Source organism: Erpetoichthys calabaricus, chromosome 2 (assembly GCF_900747795.2).
Source record: "Erpetoichthys calabaricus chromosome 2, fErpCal1.3, whole genome shotgun sequence".
Classification (NCBI taxonomy): domain Eukaryota; kingdom Metazoa; phylum Chordata; class Cladistia; order Polypteriformes; family Polypteridae; genus Erpetoichthys; species Erpetoichthys calabaricus.
Window position 1 is genome coordinate 86,485,751 of NC_041395.2, and position 25,171 is coordinate 86,510,921.

General features: G+C 38.2%; 1 protein-coding gene and 1 long non-coding RNA gene across 2 annotated transcripts in view; one reads left to right on the top strand and one right to left on the bottom strand.

The window, feature by feature from the left end:
- Positions 1 to 25,171, top strand: part of LOC127526748 (uncharacterized) — a 98,692-nt gene that overhangs the window by 12,191 nt on the left and 61,330 nt on the right. The gene's annotated exons all lie outside the window — the stretch shown is intronic.
- Positions 1 to 25,171, bottom strand: part of LOC114645290 (cytochrome P450 2B4-like) — a 55,465-nt gene that overhangs the window by 12,147 nt on the left and 18,147 nt on the right. Inside the window, exons 4-6 of the mRNA XM_051923288.1 lie at positions 23,533 to 23,693; positions 12,817 to 12,990; positions 7,295 to 7,436 (exon numbers count right to left, since the gene is read on the bottom strand). Coding sequence (XP_051779248.1) covers positions 7,295 to 7,436; positions 12,817 to 12,990; positions 23,533 to 23,693 — 477 coding nt within the window. The remainder of the gene's footprint in view (positions 1 to 7,294; positions 7,437 to 12,816; positions 12,991 to 23,532; positions 23,694 to 25,171) is intronic.

Below are 25,171 nucleotides of genomic sequence, written 5' to 3' on the forward strand. Positions count from 1 at the left end.
AGATTACAAGGACTGCATTTTTTCACTTAAGGAACAGTGCAAAAGGACCTCTTAACACTGCAGGATGCTGGCAAATTAATTCATGGTTTTGTATTTAGTAGACTAGATTACTGTAATGCACACTTAATTGGACAGCCTAAGAAAGAAATCATTTGGTTTTAAATAGTTCAGAATGCAGTAGCAAGAATCTTAACTGGAAAAACAACATCTAAGCAATTGTTACATTGATTAACTGTGTCCTTTAAAATTGAATCTGAAATACTACTAATGATACATAAGGATTTAGATAATCTTGATCCTTCCTGTATGTCAGATTGCCTCTCACCCTCCATTCCAAATCGTAACTTTAGAGTCTGCTTATTATTCCAAGAGCTAATCATAAAAGAAATGGTGAGGCGGCCTTTTGCTGTCATGCACCAAAGCTCTGGAACACTTTAATACTTTACAAATAGAGATATGCCAGGCTGATACTGTGGAACATTTTTTAAAAACTCCTAAAAATCCACTTTTTTAATTAGGCTTCTGTATAGCTACATTTTAGTTGAACTCCTAATAGACTATACATGCAGGGATTATCAAATTCTTTAAGGATTTGCAATCTTTACTAATCTCAGTTTTTCTCTGCTTTCCTTTCCGTTTTCTCTGTGGTGATTTGCGCCACCACCACCTGACTGAGACACTGTGCAGCCACCTGAATAAAAGTGAGAGCTCCAGCTGTTCATGAGACCCATTGCATCGAATCCTGTGCGCCGTAGCCTGGAAACATTGAGGAATGACTGAAAGACAGCTATGTTAGGCAGATTGCCCAGTGGGGCTGGGCCGACTTTTAGTGTTTGGACCCCTGCAGATTTTGTGCTTTATTTTTCACCAGCTTAACTGGAGTTTTTTTTTTTGTTTTTGTCCTCCTTGTCATCTGAACTTATTATCATACTCATCTGTAGAGACTTATATATACAGTAAGTAGTAGAAAAACAGTCTAATACAGTATATAATACCAGTAACGGCGCACTGCACAATAATGTGCAGTGAATACACTTGACTTAAGCATTCCTAGTTTTCCTCCTCTTTCTCTGTACGTTTAGCATTCGTTTGCTCAGAGGTTGATGTGCTTGCTGCTTCCTGAGCGGCTCTTCTTTACTCCACCCTAGCGGCCCGCTGCTTCTCTTCTTTCTTCGGCATCTTATCGCGTTAAAACTGATTAAATTACTTTTTGGGTTGCAACTATTATGTTTTTCTTAATTTTTCACTTAATCTGGTACTTAAGTCTTCAATCTGCCTAAAGAATGATTAGCGAAGCTTGTAGGGAATAAGAGCGGCGCCTGTACGCATGCGCTGCATGGCCGCCCTGCTGCGCACTGCCGAGAGTTGATTCTATAATAAAATAAAATAAAAATAAAAAGAGTAATAAAATTATCACCCCGAAAGCGGATAGTAGACGTGACATAATATATGTGTACTGCATTTCAAGTCAATAGGTGAAACGGTTTGCAAAACAACAGGTGATTTAAAATCCTGGACAGACAAACAAACAGCCACGGTAGCGTATTATAGAAGAAGATTGTATTTTACATTTTGTAAGCTGTTATGAATTTATTTTTTATTACTTATTATTCTATAATAAATATTATTATTTTATTATTATTATTCTTGTTTAATTTAGCTTGTTTTTCTTTTCTTGTAACCATTTCTTTGACATCTTGTAAAGCACTTTGAGCTACATTACGTATGAAAATGTGCTACAGAAATAAATACTGTTGTTGTTCGTATCAGACATGGGATATTTTAGTATAGTCTTCTTATATAATATGCTATCATGGCTGTCCATTTGTCTGTCCAGGATTTTAAATCACCTGTAGTTTGCAAATCATTTGAACGATTGACCTGAAATTTGGTACACATATACAACATGACGTCTACGATCCTCTTTCGGGGTGATAATTGACCTCCAGGGTTATTCCTCTTTTTATTATTATTTTATTTTATTGTAGAATCCACTCTCGGCAGAGCCCAGCAGGGTGGCAGTACAGCGCATGTGTATAGGCGCTGTTCTCATCCCTACCACCTTCGCCGTCACTTCCCCTACCTCTTTATATTTTAAATCATTCTTGAGGCAGATTGAAGACTTAAGTGCCAACTTAAGTGAAAAATTAAGGAAAACGTAAGTAATTGCAACACAAACACTGACTCAATCATTTTTAACGTGAAAAGATGCAGACGAAAGAAGAGAAGAAGCGGGCCGCTTGGGTGGAGAAAAGAAGAGCTGCTCAGGAAGAAGCAAGTGAATCAAGCTCTGAGCAAACAAATGCTAAACATACAGAGAAAGAGTTTGAAAACTAGGAATGCTCAAGTCAAGTGTATTCATTGCAAGTTATCATGCAGTGCGCCATTACTGGTATAATATATTATGGTACTTGATTGTTTCGTACAATCTAAAGCATGATAAAATTATAGGTTTATAGCTTTATATGGTCAATATTGTAATATGTGGAGTACAATGACATTCTTACTTAAATGTGCTCATTAACACATGTGGTGGTCGGCTGGGGGCTGTGCCCAGTCACGACACCTGGACGGACCAGGAGAGGGACTGTGCCTTCCCCAGACCACGAGAGGGCAGCCGTCCTGGTTGGTTTGGAGACCACAGGAATAGAGCATGGAAGATCAACCCTATAAGGGCCCATGGTCACCGCCAGGGCGCAACCAGACAAGTAAGGAGCCCTGGACATCAGCACTTCAATACCAGGGACACCTGGAGTGCTTCCAGGTGCTCATGCGGCACTTCCACCACACCAGGAAGTGCTGCAGGAAGCTCATCAGGGGACACCTGGAGCACGTCCGGGTGGGAATAAAAGGGGCCGCCTCCCTCCAGTCGTCAGCCGGAGTCGGGTGGAAGAGGACGAAGCTCAGAGGAGAGGAGTGGAGGCGGTTAAGGCAGGACTTTTGAGAGGCCTGGACTTGAGGGTGTTTGGTGATTGAGACACTGGGTTGAGTGCGGGACTTTATTTATTGTAAATACTGTAAATAAATGTGTATGGTTTTGAACCATCTGTGTTTGCCTGTCTGTGTTTGGGCTGATTCTCCACACACACAACATGTCCCCACTCTCCGGTGATCACTGAGTATTACTACCTGACCTCGAAAGGTCATCCTTCCATACAGTACCTAGACATTTCTGTATTCTTAATCAGAAATTACTACTTTACCTCAAAAGATCAGCCTTGCTTAACCTGAAAAATGTACAAACAATAGGATTCTGCACAACTTTTTAATAATTACTTTATGATTTAGTAAAACAGACACTTGAAAAACTAAGCTTTGTCTGACTGTGAGTCTTAGTTTTGAGCATATGTGAAAAATCATGAAAACAACTTCACTATATAAAAACTGTAAATTAAATAAATCTATAAAATAAATATATATTGTTATATATGTGTGTGTTCTTAAGAGATGAAAGCTGCATTCAAAAACAAGTTAAATGTATTCTGCTGTATGTACCCTAATTTTCTTTTCTTAATGCCGCCACTGTGGCTACTGTTGAGGGATATGTACAGTATATGCTGTGCTTGTGTCCTTTTTGTTTAATTTTACTTCTTCTTCTTCTGGGGGCTGTCTTATGTGTCTTCAGCGCACTACAGCTTGTTTCATTTGCCAGGGCAACTTTTCATGGTTGGGGGCACATGGCACCCAGGTTCATCACCTGCTAGCAATTGCAGCTGTGGGTTGAAATAGTTGCCCACTTCACTGTGTCTTTATCTGACCGGCGGATAAAAAAAAATACCTTTGCAAAACCTATTGCAAATATATCTTGCTTTCTGAATTGATCTCTTGAATTCCTGACTTTCATTTTGTCCTACTAACCTTGTATTTCATCATGATCTTTGACTTTATTGTTTCAGCACTTACTGATCTCCCAGTTTTTATCCTTTTCTATTTTGTGTTTCATTCCTGATTTGCACTTTAATGAAAGAAATTGCAAAAAGTTTCACATTCCCAGAAAGCATGTGCCTGCTGTTGGATATGTTTGCGTAACTGGCTTTAATGTGCAGCTCATGTATTTTCATTATACACTTTCTTAATTGAAGCCCAATGTCACGTTTAAACAGATTTTGCTAAATTAACCACTGGTTTCTGTTCTGTTTAGATTATTGCATTGCACTGTACTGCATTGAATGTTATCAGGTTAAGTGTCAAGCCTCCATAAACCTAAGATGGATTAAGTAGGATTGGTAATGGAAGGAAGCATGCTTGGATTTTAGCAAGGGCATAGTAGCCCAAGGCCCCAAAAAAGCATTTTTCACAGCAGGACTGGCGCATTAAGTAACACCAGTGTAATGCCAGCCAGTGATCAAAAGTAATAATAAATATATGTAAAATGATAAAAATGATTAGCTTTAAAACAAAAAATACAAAAAAATTGGTATTAAAAACAATAAAATGTATAATATGAAATTGAATGCAAAAAGAAACTCAAGCCCAACAGTACAGGTGGACTTGAGATGATATAATTGGGGTTTAGCTCGGGCAAATGACCTCCTGGAGTCAGAGCTGAGAGGGTCGCTGGGTATGTCATATTAAATGTCTGGTATACGGGACTGCACCGCCAACTGTATCCAACTTGCTAAGGTTATGTACATCAGGCTTGTCAAGCTCACTACCATTGGTAGGCCGCTTCGACTGCCATACGTGCGTCAGTGGGCAACACTGTAACAAATAATATTATACAAAGTTACTGTGGCTTCCTTTCCAATACTGAAAACTTTAAAAAATGTAACACTTAAAGTTTAAAGTTTAAAGAAAAGCAATTTATTTCCATACAATCTCCGTACAACTGTATACAATTAGAGTCTTAGTCTCTTAGCTAGGTCCTTATATTATTATATTATATTCATTATATTATATTCATTGCTTATATACAGTAGGAGTCTTGCAGTGTGAGATTTATTTCTTTTGTCCCAACACTTGGCATCTCTTGTTAGTAACCAGTTTGTCAATATCAGGCTTGAAATCTTGTGCAGCTGCAACTTTTATGAGGGATGAAAGGAGCTCGACAGTAAGTCTTGAGTGATGTGGGGTTTTGGTAGCTTTCATTAACGAAAACAATTGCTCACAAAGGTAAGTGCTTCTGAACATAGACAGTACTCTCGATGCCAACTTACAGATCTGCACATACAAGGGTGGCAGGTAAGCATACAAGCCTGGCACACCAACTTTGTTGTATTTTGCCTTCAGAATAGAATCTGACTGCAGTTCAATCAATTCCATTTGGATATTCTCAGGCGCATTCTCAACGTTGTAAGAGTATGGTGACGTAAACAGCGCAAAGTCCTGTTCGTGTGAACTGAAATCACGAAAACGCTCACTGAATTCATTGCTCAGTATTCAGGTTTATATTGTAAAATAAGCCGATATGCAAAAATCACAAAAATTTGTTAATAAACAACTCACCAACTTCCACTTCAGATCTTCAGCTGTAGTCTGCACTAACTGTTCGTTACAATACTAACACAAAATTACATGAAACTAGAGCAAAAAAATGTGAAAATATGCGAGCTATTACTACTCGTGATGGTCGGTTCTGCCCAGTGGCCAGTCTCAGCAGCCCAGCCAGTAGTGTAGCCTGCCAGGGCCGGCTCTAGGCTTGTGGCGGCCCTGGGCAGAGAAAGAATCTGTGGCCCCTTCGCCCACCAATGTCAATGCGGTATCTTATGCACGGCGGATGGCCACGTCCGTTGCGGACACTGCATAGCCGCCTTGTGCTCATGACACGCTTCTATATGCGTGTGTCCGTAACTTGAAAATCAAGTGGCGGCCCATGATGTTCTCATTACAGCAGAACGTTATAATACTACATACTGTATAGCTTACTGCTCCGACTTGAGCGACATTAGTAAATACAGCGTACTAATTAACAAGAAACACAATGTTTTTCGGCCACATTGCCGTCAGCTGTGTCGTTGTTTTCTCTTTCTGTTTTATATTCAATATATATTGGTGTGGCAGCCCTGTGCAGGTGCACAGTTTGCACATGCCTAAGGCCGCCCCTGCTGCCAGGCTGGTGCAGCCTAGCACTTCAGTTGCGACGTCGCGGCTCATTAACTTTGGACAAGGCTCATGGCTACACTAGCAGATGACGTTTCCATTACCGTAATGCCATGGGAAAACGTGCTTTTGTCAGAAGGCAGAAGTAATAAAAGTCAATAAGTAACGCCAAAGATGCAGAATGATTCAATCAGAAACGATAGTCATCATTTTGTACAAGTTTAGTGCTAACTAGGATCTGTTATGTGGGCCGCACAGATTTCTGTTGCGGGCGGGGCCGCGTGTTTGACATGCCTGATGTACATGAAAGCTATGACTGAAAAAAATTGATGGAAAAGCAGCATAATGTGAAATAGCCTTTAAATTAAAAACCAATGTTATTTTTAGATTCCTTCAAGTTCAAAACCCCTATTTGGACTGATACTTATTGAAAATCCGCCCAGGAAAAGCTACAAAATATTAACAAAGACTAAGCATAACACTGATCCCTTGATTCAGAGGCCGTTACTACTGATAAAAGACACAAAGACAGAAACATTTTCACTTATTGCTTGTCTGTAGTCATTTGTTGCATTTTGTTTGTAGTTATTGTTCAGTCTGCATCTTTTTTTTGTTTGAGGCACAGTGGTTAGCATATGGTCCAGATTAGAGAATTCATAAGCACTAAAGGCATTTCATCCACTCAAGAGCTTTAACAGTTTCTTAGACAAAAACACTTGCAGAACATCTTCCCAAATGTAGACACTGATTTCAGGCTTTACAAGCAGAGAGTGATCTTTCTCCAACCTCAGGATAGTGAAGAATAGGCTCAGATCCACAGTGGGACAGGAAAGACTGAATCATTTGACTCTGATGCCACTAGAGGAGAGTGATTTGGTTTATTGTCATCTGTGCAGTAAGGCCTATTAAAAATATAGCTTTGAGACAGCATACTTTGTATCTTATAATTTCAGAGAGTAAGCCCAAATTTTTCCTGTTCGTCAGATTTTTTTTCCCATTTATTTTAAAGCTAACACTCTGTACTAATCACACACTTTAGTCTGTGTTACTCTGAGAATTTGAAGTTGATGTGTATGGCATTCATAGTATTTTATGTAGGTAGGGCCCTAAAAATGCCTCTAACCCTGGGGCACCCACCATACTTAATCTGGCCCTGGATGGAAGGACGGAATATTTCTTTCTTTCTGTTTTCTCCAATAGCAAGATATATATCCCTATTAAGAACAAGTGAATATAAATATCAAATGAACAATACCTTGAATTTCAGGATGCTGTGTCATGTAGAGCAATCCCCACCTTACTGTGGTGGTAGTCGTGTCTGATCCGGCAAGGAAAAGGTCACCAATGGTTATGATAAGGTTCTCGTCAGTGAACATGAAAGCTGGATTAGACCTTTGCTGTAAGAAACAGAAAGGCAACTTTGAGAAGGACATATAAGAAGAGATTGAATTTTGCTATGTTATGTACACATGACAATAACCTTTACTATTTTTTACCCAATGCCCTTTCTTGGTAATATATATAATACAGTTTGTTAAAACTGCTAAAAAAGGAGTGCATATTCTTAATTAATAAGTCCCAGTGCATTGAGTACTTTCTAAAAGATGCTCACTTAACCTAGCACATCTCATGGTTAAATGTCAACGTTTGCACCTACTAAAGTAATTTTATCCTTATCATTGCTGTGTGTGCTCAGGCTCAGACTTAAACGGAATTAAGTAATCTTTATACCACCTGTAAGGAGGAGTTCATTTTACAGGTAAACCTCGATAACTGTAAAGATAGATAGATAGATAGATAGATAGATAGATAGATAGATAGATAGATAGATAGATAGATAGATAGATAGATATGAAGAAATAAGTGGCAGAAAAGTTCTTGTAGCACGGTTACTTTGCCATCAAATTAACCTCTACTCTGGTATGCCACCATGAAAGGGTTATACTAGACTGTGGCAGACTCACACTTTCCTCAAGTCTTACTACACCTTACTTGTCATTCTTGTTAATACTGTAAATAAAAAGCAAACAGCACACCATCAACATTAAATATTTATCAGTATTGTTCAGAGCTTACCAAACAAGAGCTTTTGAGCTTTTTAAACAGATCATCTTTACAGACTCATTTACTATTCTTAATGAATACAAGGAGTCCAAGACTGCCCAAGACCAGAAATTTCACAACAGACCATCACTTTCTTTTAGTCTAACAAGAAACAGACAGCTTGTTGTAGGGTGCCCGAGGTTTGGTGAAAGCATGGGTATGGCATTAAGTATTTTTTGTATTGCATAATTATCTTCAGTGGACATTTTTGGTCAAAAAAATCCTTTTGTTATACTGAAATGTATATTTCATTAAAATGTAATCCGTTAAACATGATGTTGTATGAACGTTTGTCCAGGCCAACAAAAAGCATTTGTTATTCTGAATATTTTGTTGCTTCAGTATTCGCTATAACAGGATTTCACCTGTATTAACCACCTTTAAAATACAGTAATTGTTCATGTATATGACTTTGTGTAACTCCATCTTGAATAGGACATCTAACTTCCTAAATGGCTTCAAAATGGATGAAAATAAATACTGTAAATAAAAAAACTATACAATTTTTTAAACAATTCTTAGGAGCTGTTGCCCGAGACCAAAACTATACACACCTTTCATCCATTATTATGCAGCCATTTCCAGAAATGGTAACAAATGTTCTGATGAAATTACAATGATTGTCTGGTGGAAGACCTGATGAAGTAGCCATGAACACAAAGAACACACAGTGGACTTCAGAAGACCAACAAAAATCCATCCCAGCCATCATCAAATGAAGGACAGTGGAAACCGTGATAAACACAAATTGACCCACAACACTATGATCATGATGGAAATGGTGATTAAGAAAATGTGGGGCAATTCAAAGGATATTTTTCTATTTTTACACTGCAGAACAGAAAATATTTTAACTTTTGGGAGTATTATGTGATATTTACATTTTATTGTTGTAATATAGTCATGGAATTGTAAAAATGGAATTCTATTGCTATCCAATTTGCAATATTAAGCAAAAAAGTTACATTTCTACAGTAATAAAACTGGATACTAAAATTAGAGTATGTAATTTAGACAAGCTAATCATAAAAAAATATTAAAGCTTTACAGATTTTTTTATCTCTTCAGATTTTCATTCAATGTCCCCAGTGATGGCTTCAAAAGCAAACTGTGCTGCACTGCTTTACCTACTATGTATTAGTATTTTTGAAAATCTGATGAAATAGTGGAGTTTACCTTTAGAATTGTTTAAGGTATTCTGGTTAACGTTTTAAATGTTATGGTCTAATTTTGTACATCTTCACTGGTATTACAGTACATTATGGAATATCCACATCAAACATGGAGTTGGCAAGTTTATGTTAAGGCAGAAGGGCACAAGTCAAGTCAAGTTGGGGAGCATGTACTGGTACAGTGCATTACCGCACCCACTACACGACGAAACAACTTGGGATCCCAGTTGGCAACCCCCCAGGCAGACACGCAGTCCAGTCCCACCCTCTTGAAATGACCCTCAATCTGCCGCAGCCAGGTGTTACGTGGGCGACCCCTAGGCCTGGTCTAGCCACTCGGGTCCCCAACAATGAGAATCTTACGAGCTGGATCACCCTCGGGGAAACGTGTCACATGGCCGTAGTGCCGTAACTGACACTCACTCATAATGCAGGTAATGTGCCTAATTTGGGACTCCATGAGCAACCGCTCATTTGACTCAAAGTCATACCAACAGTACCCAAGGATTTTCCAGAGAGACACAGTACCAAAGGAGTCCAGTCTTCGTCTCAGGTCACTGGATAGCATCCAAGTCTCACAACCATATATGTAGCAAGACAGGACGCACCAGGACTGTAAAGACTTGGACCTTGGTCCTTTTGTATAGATATAGGGAGCGCCACACACCCCTTTCCAGTGACCTCATGACTCCCCATGCTCTCCCAATCTGTCTACTGACTTCGTAGGAAGAGTCACCAGAGACATGAATGTCACTGCCAAGGTAAATAAACCTCTTAACAAGGTCGACACTCTCTCCGCAAACAGACACAGTGCTGATGGCTGTGCCCAAGAGGTCATTAAAGGCCTGGATGTTGGTTTTTATCCAGGACACTCTCAAGCCCAGATACTCAGACTCCTCGCTCAGTCTCTCCAGTGCTCCGATCAGAGCCTCCATTGACTCAGCGAAGATCACAGTATCGTCAGCAAAGTCAAGATCCGTGAATCTTTCTTCACCAACAGATGCCCCACAGCTGCTGGACCCCACAACCTTGCCCAACACCTAATCCATACAAGCATTGAACAGAGAAGGAGCAAGAGCACACCCCTGACGAACCCCAGAATCAACTGGGAAAAACGCAGAGGTCCTGCCTGCACTCTGCACAGCACTCACAGTACCAGTGTACACAGGCCAGCCATGATATCCAGCAACCTCGAGGAGATCCAGCAAACCCTCAGCATGTCCCACAGGGCAGCTCAATCAACTGAGTCGAACGTTTTACGAAAATCGACAAAGGCTGCAAAAAAACTCTGCTGATATTCGTGTTTGTGCTCCATGAAAACCCTCAGTGCTAGGATGCATTCGATGGTAGACTTGTGTAAAACCAGACTGTTCTGGTCACTGGTAGGTGAGCAAGTGATCACGGATCCTATTGAGGACAACCCTAGTAAGGATCTTACACGACACCGAGAGTGGTGTTATCCCTGTCACACACGTGCGCATGGGAGGCAGCTAAAGGGCTTGAGTGACGGCAGTTCTGAGATATGCCGGGAGGTGGCAGAGTGCACTGACTCTTTTTCTTTCTTGCCTGCAGACCATTCCCGGGAGATTCCACCTGGCTCTCATGACATTATTTCCGGGACCAAGCCAATAGAAGGAGTCCTTACTGGCTCCGGCCCCTCTGACGTCACGTCCGGGCCCGAACCAATGGAGAACGATCATGTCCCTGATCCTTATGACCTCACTTCCTGTCTCCCCCCTTTAAAACCCTGCCCTTTGTCCTAATTCCTCAATCTTGTTTTGGACTCAGTTGTATGCACACTAGTGCTGTTTTTTTACATAAAACGACTTTTGCAGCCAGGTTTCCAGATTATACGGGTGGCTGCCCCAAACCTTTATTTGAGTATGTCTCGTCTTTGTGACATCCCCCTGTAGTTGCTGTAATCCAGGCGATCACCCTTCACTTTCCAGATAGGGACAAGTCCCGTTTTCCAGTGGGCTGGGATGATGCCAGTCTCCCAGATGGAAGCAAAGATTGCTTGCAATGCCAGAAGGACAACCTTACCACCTGCCTGGAGAAGTTAACCCCAGATACCACAGATCCCTGCAGCATTTCCTCCCCTCTGCTGGTTTACCACCTGTGCAATCTCAGTGAGATTGGGTGGTTGACAGCTAATTTGAGAAACAGCCTCAAGGACCAAAGGACACAAAGGATGAAAATATAAATGCAACTCAAAACAGGTTCTATAGTACACCATGGCAATACCCCGTGACACCATGGTGTACTGCTGTTTTATCTAGGTTACTCCTTCTGAGTAATACAATGAAATGCAACAAGTAGCATGGGTTCAATTATACCTGAAGAATGAGCATCATATCTTTTCATTTATTAATACAGTATATACTTGCAGCATTCACATGTATAAGTTTCAATGTATTGTATTTTTCCAAAACCATTTTATATTACCAACTGTATACATGAACTCTGATCAGGGATCTTCAGGGAAAGAACAACAAATTGCGCTGTCTTGATGCACTGAAAAGCCTTGTAATTATGAACTGTTTTTGAATTCAAAAATGAAACTTAATATGAAAACATTACTTCTATTATGGGTGCATCATCTGGAAATGAACAATGTAGCATTTCTAGTCTTAAAGATCAATAGTAAAATATACTGCCTCCTCTCACCTTCACTGAGTATGGAAGAAAAAGGCTGAATTGGACTGATCAAGCATTTTGCACTTCGGAAACTTGCATACAAGTTACAAACACTTCAAATTCTTTTGCACATTTACTGACATATTGTGGTGGAGATTTTATTCCAACACTGAAGTCAAACATTACATGAGAACACATACAGTTTAAATAAAGAGAAGAATAATCCTATCGAGCTATAGTCTTAGCTAAATAAGGGACTGAGTTAACTTAATGTAAATGTTAAACCACACACCACGGCAAGGAAGTCTACTTTTACAACATAGTCGCTGAAAAAAAAACACATTGTTTAGCTCCAGTTAATTTGAATGTGTAGTGGACATACTTTCTCTACCCTAAGTGTTTCCACTAAGTGTTCTTCATTTATTACTTTAAATTTTATTTATTACTTTAAATTTTATTCTTTGTTTTGATTAACCTCTGGCTGCCAGCAATCCTGATAAAGATGGCTGGGTGGATTCTTTTGAATCAATTCTTTGGTAAATCATCAAAATAGTTAGTGCTTTGCTTTTTCATATATGTTAGGATTTGTACATTTATTTGTTTTGTTTTATTCACAACAGCATGCATCCAGTATCTAATAATATACAAGTAATCTTTTGGGAATAATGGAATATGGAATCATCTATATAAATTTCTGAATTTTAAATAATAACCTTAATTCATATGTTAAAAAATACATTTTCAGAAATGTTTAACTACACTCAAGTATTTCAAGTACATGAAACAGAATTTCAACATAAAATGGGTGAAATAAATGCAAAGGCACACTTTAACATAAGTTTTTATTAAAAATTGTAGAACCCACCTTCTCTATTTCCACAAGGTAGGCATCTACAAAGTCCCTCAGATTGTCTGGGTCCAGTGTTTTTCGATGCTCTTTGACAGACTGTTGCACAAACTCAAGTATTTCATCAGCATTCCTGAGAATTTTCTGAAGTGGTCCAGGAAAGTGTCTGAGAATTGGAAAAAACTGAAACAACTGCAAAGAAATAAATAATACATATCTGTGTTTAGAAGGGTCTACTGTTTGCATCTTATGTCCTAATGATTTCAATTTCAAAAACCCTTAAATATTTAATTCTAAGAAAGGAAACAACAGCTGCCTAATACCGTTTTCAGTCATGCACTGTACATTATTTTTAATTAAACTACTAAATAGTGGCTTAAAAAAATCTTGTTTGACCTGTTTTGATGCACGGCTTTCGTTCTAATTAAAATGTATTAACCACTAAAGATTTTAATTGATTTAATTTTAGTTCTATTTCTATTTTGTATTTCAGGCATAATAAAAACAATAACAACTAACAGCACACAGATGTGAAAAACACACAGTAATTGACAAGGAACATACATGACAGTTAGTGTTGGATACATTGGTCAAGTACTGTATGTATGGTACTGGTACTGTATGTACAGACAATGTCAACATTTTCAATATTCATTAATTTTTAGAACAGTTCTTTTTGTATTTACACTTTAAAATGGACTCTACTATTGCTTACTGTTCTGAAGCCTCCCTGCTTTCTAAAGACTTTGGTTGTTGCATTGTGCATTATTCTCAGGTCTTTTTAAAGATCAATACAACTCAAAAATGGATCTAATTTTATTCTGCTTTTACCGTTTATCTTTCAGAAATATAAGTAATCAAAGTAGACTTCACGGTTTTTATTTGATACATAGGTTATCCATTTGGTCTGCTATAACTATACATACCGATCCCTTTTCCACATGGCAGCCTTTTCCTCTTTGAATTCTGACACAAATTTTCACTGCTTCCTCTCACCGTCTCTCATCAAACTGACTACACTTATAATCAAAGTGTTTTACTGGGAAAATGCAGTGGTGGTTGCTACATCATTGGACTGGTTTGGCATATCTAGTCTAGTCATGTTGAGGCTTTGGTTTCCCAATGTCAGCATCCTTCTATCTTGAAAGATAATGGTGGCATCTTGGATAGTCTTGATCAGTCCTGTTGCAGGCAGCACGTGGAGTGTCTCAATAACCCAATCCTGGCATGGTAGTCTTTCCCACAGGTGCTGCAGACAAAGGCTGAATGTGTTTCAAAGGTCTGAGTTTGCATTGAATGCCTTGGTGAGATTGATGAAGGCAATGTATAAAGGCATCTACTGCTCTCAACATTTCTCTTGGAGCTGACGTAGAGAGAAAATCATATCAACTGTGGATCTTTCAGCCCTGAATCCATATTGTGATTCAAGGTAAATTCGATCAACAAGAACATTTAGACTTTGCCCACTGTGCTTAACAAGGAAATGCCTCGGTAGCTGTTGCAATCTGAGTGGTTACCCTTGTTTTTATACAGAGTGATTTTCTTGGCATTGCGCATATCCTGGTGTACCTTGCCTTCTCTCCAGTAGAGAGAATTGGTTTGCTGAACTCTTCCATCATGGGATCAATGTCCAGCTCTTTCAGAACAGGTAGATCTTCGATACTGTTGAGAGCTTCTTGGGAGACAAGAGTTTTCTATGGAATAAAGCTCCAGGTAGTGTTCCACCCATCGTCTCATTTGCTCATCTTTATCCTTGATCACTTCCCCTGTCTTTGATTTCAGAGGCACAGACTTCTTTGCTGGTTTGCCTACAGCTTGCTTGATGCCTTCTTAAAGTTGCTGATGTCTGATTCTTGCTGAATGTTATCCCACAATTTGAGCCAGTAGACATTTACACAGCTATGTGTAGTATGTTGTACCTTGCTGCAAGCTGCTTTTAGTGTTTTGTGGTTTTGAAAACTCGAATCATGCTTATACCTTACTTGTGCATTGCACTTTGTGTTGATGACAGCCTCGAACAAAGGGATGCTGGCCTCAAACCAGATTAAACTTGCATTTTCCTTTTTGCCATAAGTCTTGACTGTAGCACCATAGAAGGTATTTCGAATAAAGTTCTATCTACTGTATCTTCAACACTTTGTGTTTTGTCATTGGAAAAGGGCTTCTCGAGCTGCTCAATGAACTCCTGGTTTTTGTCTGGGTTAGCAGTCTTGCTGATGTTGATTCTCGGCGGAGGTTTCATTTTAGAATGGTAGATTTTCTTCAGTTTGATCTTTACTTTTGAGGCAATCAGGGAGTGGTCAGTGTCGCAGTCAGTACTGTGATAAGCTCTGGTGTTGCAGACAGTGTGTAGTGAGTCTCGTCTGGTAATTACCAAGTCCAGCTGATGCCAGTGATTGGACCTCAGATGTCTCCAGGAAACTTTATGGTATGTCTTGCTGCACTCAGGTCCAAACCAGGTGGTTCATTGTGGTGGATGCAGCAATTTGTTATCAATGCATGCTCCCCACCCAATCTCCTTGTTGTGAAAGTAGGTGTTCGTCACACATCACAGGGTTCTAAAAGTCTCTTGCCGTTTTCATTCAAAATCCCTATGCCATGGTGACGTAACATGTTTGGCCATGACTCATGCCATCCTAGCATTGAAGTATCCCAGAAGGTAAATATGCTCTGATGTTGGGATTTTATGGACAGAAATGTCTAGCTATTCGTAAAACTGGTCTTTGACTTCTGTTGTGACTTGCATTGTTGGTTCACCAGGCCTTCAAGTGTGGAGTGAAGTAGTGTGAGGAGTCTTTCTGTGCTGTTGGGGTTTCAGTCATTGGGATTAGAGTATTTATGATGACAAAGCCAACTCTGTGTTCCCTGGTTTCCTCAGGACCTTCCCTTGCCATCGGTCATTCACCACTATGCCAATCAAGCAGGGACTTGTGACCCATAACGGCTATCTTTCTTGTTGTATTCTCACCTGGTGGTGAGACTGGAGTGGCCTCTCCAGGGCGCAAGCCTGGGCAATGTATATAGAGGCCTTGTGCTGCCCAGACAATAAAGCCCCATGTTGGCCTTACCAATGGGGTCCAGGGGAATACAGAGCATTATATTTGGATCTGACTTGACTACAGAAGTTGCCAGAGAGAAGTCAATACTGACAACCAACCACCTTAGGGGCTCCACTCCAGATATTCTGTCTAGATTTACAGTACTTCTATAGCCTTTTCTAAATGTAGATATGCCCACAAGGTAGTGAAAGTTTAGAAACAGGAGTTTTCCTTCCCCAGGAGGCTTTTTGTCTGACCCCCGAGACCAGTTTGCCTTGGGAGACCCTACCAGGAGCTTCCGCTCCAGAAAATATAGCTCCCAGGGTCACAGGGGTACACAAACTTCTCTACCACATTAAGGGGACAATTCACAGAGAGGCTTCACAATATACGGGTTGATTTATTTTAATTTTCACTTATCCATTGCCCATTACACAAATGTATCAGTCACTCGCATTACAGGTACAGGAGAATGTGTCTATCACTCTGCTGTTGCTAGCATATCTGACCAGACCAGGCTGATAAGACCATTTTTTTACCTTTCTTCTACAAGTTTTGCCCATTTTTACAATTTTCTTCCTAACCCTGGCATCCAGAAATAAACACTGACACTTGTCCTTTTATTAAGGTGGATTCATTTTGTAATATCGAAAAATAAATTTTAAGCAGCTTGTGATTAAAACATTCTGGTAATAATACTATAAATTCTTTTTTTTCCATAATGCTTTGAAGTCCATCCTTTTATAACCTTTTTATTTTTTTTTTTTCTGTTTATTAATTTTTATTGTAATCATTCCATACAAATAGATCAATTCATAACCAAACAAAATTGAAGACAAATCAAACCCCACCCCTGAGAAGGAGAGCTTAGCCAAAGGAGAATTGCTTAGGGCTTTTTAATAAGACAACAATAAATAAAAGAAAGGAAGAAATAAATATATAGGTAAATAAGAGATGGAGAAGGGAATTAAATGCGGTAATAGTTATTTCTCTTATTCTAAAATAATATTGATTAGATCCTGCCAGGTTTTGAAAAAATTTTGTACAGATCCTCTAACTGAGAATTAGATTTTTTCCAGTTTCAAATAATATAAAACATCGGTTTCCCACTGACTTATCAGAGGAGAGTTAGGATTTTTCCAATTTAACAGAATAGGTCTGCGTGCCAAAAGTGTAGTGAATGCAATCACCGTTTGCTTGTCCTTCTCCACTTCAAGTTCGTCTGGAAGAACACCGAACACAGCTGTTAATGGGTTAGGAGGAATTGTGATACCAAGGCTGTCTGAAAGGCACTTAAAAGTTTTGGTCCAAAATGATGTTAGCTTGGTGCAGGCCCAGAACATGTGACCCAGTGAGGCAGGAGCTTGGTTGCAGCGTTCACAGGTTGGATCTTGCCCTGGAAACATTGTGGATAGTTTTAAGTGAGACAGATGGGCTCGATATATAATTTTTAGTTGAATAATTCTATGCTTTGCGCATATGGAGCTCGAGTGAATTCTCTGCTTTGCTACCTTCCACTCCTTTTCTGATATATTGATTAAGAGATCTTCTTCCCAATGTCCTCTTGGATCTTTGAAAGGTAGGGACTCTAATAGGATTTTATATAATGCGGAAATGGTGTTTAATTCCTCGAAATTGAGCAGTAATTTTTCCAGCATTGTGGAGGGTGCGAGGTGGGGGAAATCGGGCAATTTCTGTTTAACAAAATTTCTAATTTGAAGATAGTGAAAGAAATGTGTAGCTGGGAAGTTGAATTTTGAGCATAATTGTTCAAAAGATGCAAATATGTTGTCTATATAAAGATCTCTGAGCATTTTAATTCCAAAACTTTTCCAGGTATTAAAAACTGGATATGTTTGCGAGGGTTGAAAGAGGTGGTTCTCTTGCAGAGGTGCCACAGATAAAAGATTTTCCATCTTAAAATGCTTTCTAAGTTGGTTCCATATTCTGAGTAAGTAAAGCACAATTGGGTTATTAGTATATTTGCGATAACTTGCATTTATTAAGAGAGCTGAGCAGGGAGTATAAAGAAGTACTACAGGATTTTACTTCTATTGCAGACCAAGCCTGGGTATGTTCATTTATTTGTGTCCAGGTTTTTATGGCTTGTATGTTTGCTGCCCAGTAATAAAACTGAAAATTAGGTAAAGCCATGCCACCTTCTGCCTGAGGTCTTTGTAGGGTCGCTCTTCAGATATGTGGGTGTTTTGAGTTCCAAATGAATGAGGTTATTATTGAATCTAACTGTTTAAAAAACGATTTATTGATATATATTGGAATGTTTTGAAATAAGAAAAGAAGTTTAGAAAGGATATTCATCTTAACAATGTTAATTCTTCTGGCTAGAGTGAGATGAAGGGTTGACCATCTATGCAACTCTTGCTTAATTTTTTCCATACAGATGGCAAAATTTTGTTGATAAAGAGCTTTATGTTTACTTGTGATATTTACCCCTAGGTATTTAAACTGATCTGCTATGGTAAAAGGTAGGGTGTCTAATCTAATATTATATGCTTGGGGATTCACTGGAAAGAGTATACTTTTATTCAGATTAATTCTAAGACCAGATATCTTTTGAAATTCTGTTAGTGCTGTTAAAACAGCAGGGACAGTTTTTTCTGGGTCTGATATATATAAGACCATATCATCTGCATATAGAGAAATTTTCTGTTCCAGTCCTTCTCTGACAATCCCCTTTATCTGATAAGAATTTCGGCAATGAACCGCCAGTGGTTCAATGGCGATTGCAAACAGCAGTGGCGACAAGGGACATCCTTGTCTGGTACCACGTTCTAGTTTAAAGTAGTCTGAGCAAATGTTATTAATACAAACTGAAGCTTCTGGATTGGTATACAGTAGTTTGATCCAAGCACAAATATTCGGGGCAAACCCAAATTTCTCCAATGCAGTGAAAAGGTAGTTCCATTCAATCATATCAAATGCTTTTTCTGCGTCTAATGATAGTAATATTTCTGGGGTGTTTGATGTTGCTGGTGAATATATAACATTAAACAAGCGTCGGAGATTGGAAGATAAATGTCGGCCTTTAATAAATCCAGTTTGATCATGTGATATTACCGAGGGCAGCACTTTCTCCATCCTTCTAGCTAGAATATTTGAGAGTATCTTAACATCATTTTTCAGGAGTGAAATTGGTCTGTATGATGCACATTGTAACAAGTCCTTATTTTGTTTAGGAAAGATGGTGATTAATGCTTGACGAAATGTTTGAGGTAGTATTTGGTTGTCTCTAGCTTCTGTAAATGTTGCCAATAAGAGGGGAGCTAGCTGAGTGGAGAATTTCTTACAAAATTCTACGGGGTAACCATCAGGGCCTACTGATTTCCCGCTTTGAAGTGACTTTATAGTAATTCTGTTAGCGTTAGAGGTTTATCCAGTTCCTCAGCACTTATAGCATCTATTTGTGGTGTCTGTAATGTATCCAGAAATGCATTAGATTGTGTGTTGTCTTCTTTGACCTCAGTAGAATTTAAGGATTTATAATAATCTCTAAATACGTGCATTATATATTTATGGTCAATAATTTCTTCTCCATTCGTGTTGGTGATTACTGGTATTGCATTGCGAACTTCTTGTTTGTGAATTTGTTGAGCTAAAAGCTTATTAGCTTTTTCTCCGTGTTCATAGTAATGATGTCTAGACTTATAAATAAGTTGTTCAGTTTCTTTAGTTGTTAAGATGTTAAATTCTGTATGCAGGGCCTGCCTTTTCCTGTGAAGAGCTTCACTTGGACGCTTGGCTTGTTCTTCATCTATTCTATTAATTTCGCTTCTTAGCTCTGACACTTTCTTGGTTTCTAATTTATTTCTGTGGGAAAGATATGAAATAATCTGTCCTCTTAAGAAGGCTTTTAGAGTTTCCCAGAGTGTTCCTGTAGAAACCTCTGTGGGCGTGTTTGTCTCTAGGAAGAAGCTGATTTGTTTGGATATAAATTCTGTGCAGTTCTCGTCTGCCAATAGAAGAGGGTTAAGGTGTCATCAGAGAGTTTAGTGTGAGGGGCTTATTGATTTTAGCTCCAAGACTACAGGGGCATGGTCGGAGATAACAATTGTGTCTTATTTGCATGATTTAATTGTAGGCAGGAAATTATTATCTATAAAAATATAATCAATTCTTGAGTAGCTATAATGCACTGGTGAGTAGAACGAATATGTTCTTGAGTTTGGGTTAAGAAACCTCCAGGGGTCTGATAAGTTGTGATCATTTAAAAACTGTGTAATTGTCTTTTCAGTATTAGATGTCTGCCCCCCCCCCCCCCCCCCCCCCTGTCACAGGAGTCCTATCTAAAAGTGGATTTAAAATACAATTAAAGTTCCCAGCCTGCGGTGGGTTGGCACCCTGCCCTGGATTGGTTCCCTGCCTTGTGCCCTGTGTTGGCTGGAATTGGCTCCAGCAGACCCCCGTGACCCTGTGTTCGGATTCAGCGGGTTGGAAAATGGATGGATGGATAAAGTTCCCAGCCATTATAATTTTATGAGTGTTCACATTGGGAATGGATGCAAATAGATTTTCCATGAATTCCTTATCATCGACATTGGGTGCATAAACATTTATCAAAATCATTTTACTGTTATATAAGTTGCCCATGACCATCACACATCTCCCTTCAGGGTCCAATACTACATCTGATGCTACAAATGGAACTGTTCTGTGTATGAGAATTCCCACCCCTCTACTTTTCTTTATAAAGCTAGAATGGAACATTTGGCCAGTCCAGTCTTTTTGTAGTCTGACCTGATCCTTGCTTAGTAAGTGGGAAATTGTTTGTCTTACTTTTCACCCAATCTTGGGAACAAATTAAGGTAGATTTTGGACTGCATTCTTTGAGAATAATGTAGAGTTATTGTCCATTGTTTACTTTACCCTGCAGAACAACATTAACCATGTTGACTCCTGCAGCACATTCTTATGTGTAATAAGCATTGCCTAGACTTGTGTTGTTACCTACCATTTCTATGATAATAGCGAATGATTTACCAGTAAACTAAACATATCCAGGACCCACCCTTTGCTGCCACGTCACCACATAATACTGAACTGGCCATGTTGGCTTCAGCTCTATTTTGAGTTCTTGTTCTGCAACTTTCTGCAGGTATATTTTTGCTTTCAGCTCTTGTAATTATATGGGGTCCCCAGCATGGTGCCCCAGCTCTCTGAAGTTGTTTTGTCTCCTCTTTACATGTAGTAGTCCACATTTTTCTAGCATTGTAAATATCAAAGTAAAGATTTCATAATCTTAATCCACTGCATGTGCTGTTGTCCACTGTTCTTATACCCTGAAATCTCCAATTCAAATAATTGTTATTACTAGTAGAGTTTGTTTTATTTATTCATTTACTGATTTAGCCTTTACTATGCTGCAATCTACAACATGATCAAACAAAAAAAGTTCAGCATCTCAAGACAAAGAAAACCTGTTTTTTGCTGTTATACGCTTAAACCATTTTCACAACTAAAAGTCAACTGGGAATTCAAAATGTCCTGATTGCCCCTGAGTGGAATGACATGATTTTGGAAAGGGCAAATGAATGTGTAGAATGCACATAATGGGACAACATACTTTGTGTAGAATTCATCAGAACTTCTGTATGTAGCAGAATTTAACTGAAAGAATCCAAATCTGCCTCCTACAGTCCAATTATGAAAATGTTATTTACTACTTAAAATTAGATAAAATTAAATTTACACAAACATCAATAATTTAAAAAATTTTCAGCATATGGTACCCCAACATTAAGGTTATCCACAACAAGCAATCTTCATAGAAATCACTACACAAATACAGCCATTTCAAATCATTCACCCTAATTTTTCTCCATAATACCTTTTACAATAGTCTCTTCTGCTCTTGTTCTATTATACTAATTTGTCCTGTTAAGAATTATTGTATATCTTTTGAATTGTATATGGTAGGTTTCATAGGTTTGTAGGGTCATTATTGTTATGTGTATATTTTATGGTGACTTGTTAACATTGAAAATTTGTGAAATATAATTAAAATAAATCTTAATCATCTTATTTTATATAGTACTTCCAATATAATGCAATGGGACTAAAGATTTGTATTTATTTATAACCTGTGAAAGGAAATGGACACATACAGTATTCCTTAAATTGATCATTTTATTGTGTTTCAAAGAATACAACTGTATAATTTATATTTTCAGATTTAATTTTACACAGTTGTACTTACTTTGGAAACCAAAATAAAATGCAATAAAATATATACTTAAGAATTTTAAACAAAAGTGTAGGATTTTTCTCAAAACTCTGTACTCCATGTTGTGGATGGTTAAGACACTGCACTGTAAGCTAAAGCGAAGAAGCTTGCAAGTGTTAGGAATATGCCACAGAGCAGGTCTGATAAGAGTTATGGATGGGTGATACTGTGCATCTACAATCTAAGAGTCTTGCAATGTGAAACAAATGACCCAGCATCAAAATATCATGTCTAACCATCACTAGATATGTAATACAATTTAATACAATGTGCAAAAAAATGTCTGATACTGGTGTTAGAAATTGAAAGGTATGGCACATGTAAAGTTATTATGGCACACATATATAATAAGCTAAAAATAAATGAAAAAAACTTCTTATAATTGTAGGCACGATTCATGTCTACTTAAACAATCATCAGTTTCTCACACAATTAGCAAATATGCTAACTAATAGATCCAGCCTCAGGTATATTAAAGGATAAGTTCAGTATTTTTCATGTTGAATTTATTTCTTCACAAACATGGTATACAGGCATTTTCCATGTAAAATTGTGTTCAAAAGTTAAGCACTTTCTATAAATGTTACAAACCATCTTGCTTGTGCTGCCACTTTACAATGGAGGGTATGAGGCATGAAGGAAAAGCTTAAAAACTTACAAACATGTGTCAGAAACACAGAAGGCACGGATCAATACTCAACAACTGTCTTGGGTTGAAAAATGGACGTGTTTGGTGACAACAAAAGGGCTCTAGAAATAATCATTTTATCACATATTCCAGGTACTATTTTTTTTAGGTAAGGATACATTTTCTATTTGCTTGTGTGAGTTTTCATATAAATTCGTAAGTATATCATAACAAGACCGACCATAAGGCACAAAGCATTTATTGTGATTTGGTCTTTTGCAAGGAAACCATCCCCAAACTAGTGAAAAGTTGTTGCACAGGAAGACTGCTAGGCTACCATGCATGTATGGTCTTCTTTTTAAAACGGCTGAATCTAAAAATATTGCTGTTTATCTGCTCAAATGTACATGTTTAAACTATTTTACAATGTGTTTGTAATCGCAAGACACAAAAAATACCAAACCTATCCTTAAGGACTTGAAAACTAAAACCCATGAGATGTTGTTATTATGTATGCCCAATTACACTGAATAATCATCTAGACCCCCATATTTATTCGAAAGCCTTACAATCAAGCCTCCTACATCACTCCTCTTTGCATCTTTCCATACGGACAATTGATAACTTTTAAAGCCAGCCTTCTTAATATTATAATTCCATTCTGCAGAACTGTCTGCAAATGCTTATTCATGATTATAGCATTCACTTTATGGAACTCTAAGACTCCTTTAGATTTGTTAGTATGCTAGCTAGTGTATCTTCATAATGTACATTTCTGGAGATTAAAGGTAGAGACATTGCAAAATGAACAACGGACAACTGCAGACCTGAGCAGCCGGAGAGCCAGCATTCTGGACATTGAAATTCACAAGGCGTAGGAGGTACTTGAACTTCTCATCATTGTAATCAAATCTGTTCCCAAAGACAATGGAGCAAATGATATTGGACACAGCACTGTTGATGGTGGAATGAGGATCAAATGCTTTGCCTTTAAAATAGAAGGACACCAAGAACAAAAATACATTCACTTATCATATTACATCTGGCAAATATCCATCAGAACTATTTTTAAAATAAGTCTTAAAAATTGGTTCATTAAAACACTTAGGAGGACGTCTGTCATTATAGCTGGTGCACACATTTTAATAATTTGTCTTTTTCAGGGTGACATGGAGGTGCCTGGTCATTGTCTGTGTGGAGTTTGCACATTTTCACAGTGTGGGCAAGGGGTTTTCCTGGGTACTCCAAAGATGCATGTATTAGGCAGAATATAACACCCCATACGGTTAGCTGTGCATGCAAGTGGGTCCAGCAATGGACTAGCAACCCATCCAGGGTGGGTTCCTTCCTTATTCAAAATATTTCATTGATTTTTGCTATAGACATGCAGTATGCACAGGGAGGATGGAGAAGCTTCTTTAACTAATATTACTTTACAGGGGCTTCCTTTTTTAATTTTTAATTGAGTTTCAATTAGAAGAATAAAGAAGTTGAATTTTTAAAATATAAGCATCTGCTGTATGATCTTGAAGGACAAGCTACCCAACTTACCCTTCTCAAAAAAACAGCACGTACCATTCCCAACTCCAAACACACTGTATTACTATATTTAGATTTTAAGGATGCAGAGTTTATTTTTCTTTGTATTGTTTTTCTTTGTTTTGTTATTCATTAAATGAAGCACAGCACATTTGCCTATGAATGGTTTGCACCAAATATAAAGCAAGGTCAATGCTACATAATTAACTTTATTTTAAAAAAAAAAGATATCAATATTTTATGTAAAGGTGACATCTTGATTTGAACCTGTCCAAGTGAAGGATGCATGTTCTCCCCATGTCATCCCACCACTTTTGGATTTTAAGTATTCCTATTTTCCTTCCATTTCCCAAAGATATAAATGATAGATACATTTTATTTCTGATTTGGCTCAGTGAGAGTATGGATTGGTTCCTGCTTTGAGAATGATGCTTCTCATGATCCTGAACTGGATTAAGGAGATTTAAGTACGTTATTTTAATGAGAAAGAAATGAACATGCATTTGCTGCACTGTAAATTGTGGCAAATTACCTTTTTCCACTTCTTATGTACAGCAATTGTAGCCTTATTGTTGCACAAAATCTGTATTTGATTGCTATGTTTTATGATGTATTCGAGCAAACTTTCTTATGTTATAATGCACTGTTTCATAATTTTGTTGTATTATTGTACCTTCCTAGTAACAGTGTCCTGGATTCAGATTTGATTTGGGATAGAACGCCTGCTGCGAGTATGTCCTCTTATCTACATGCCTAGAATGGGATGTATGCTACTTTGGCCTAGAATGGAATTTAGAAGGCTAAAGTAGCATATGGACAGATATATCCGTGAGCACACTCACATAAACACTCACTCTCACTTTGGACCAATGCTGTGCCATTAATTAACTTTGGGGACATGCAAAGAAAACTTGTGCATCCAGTGAA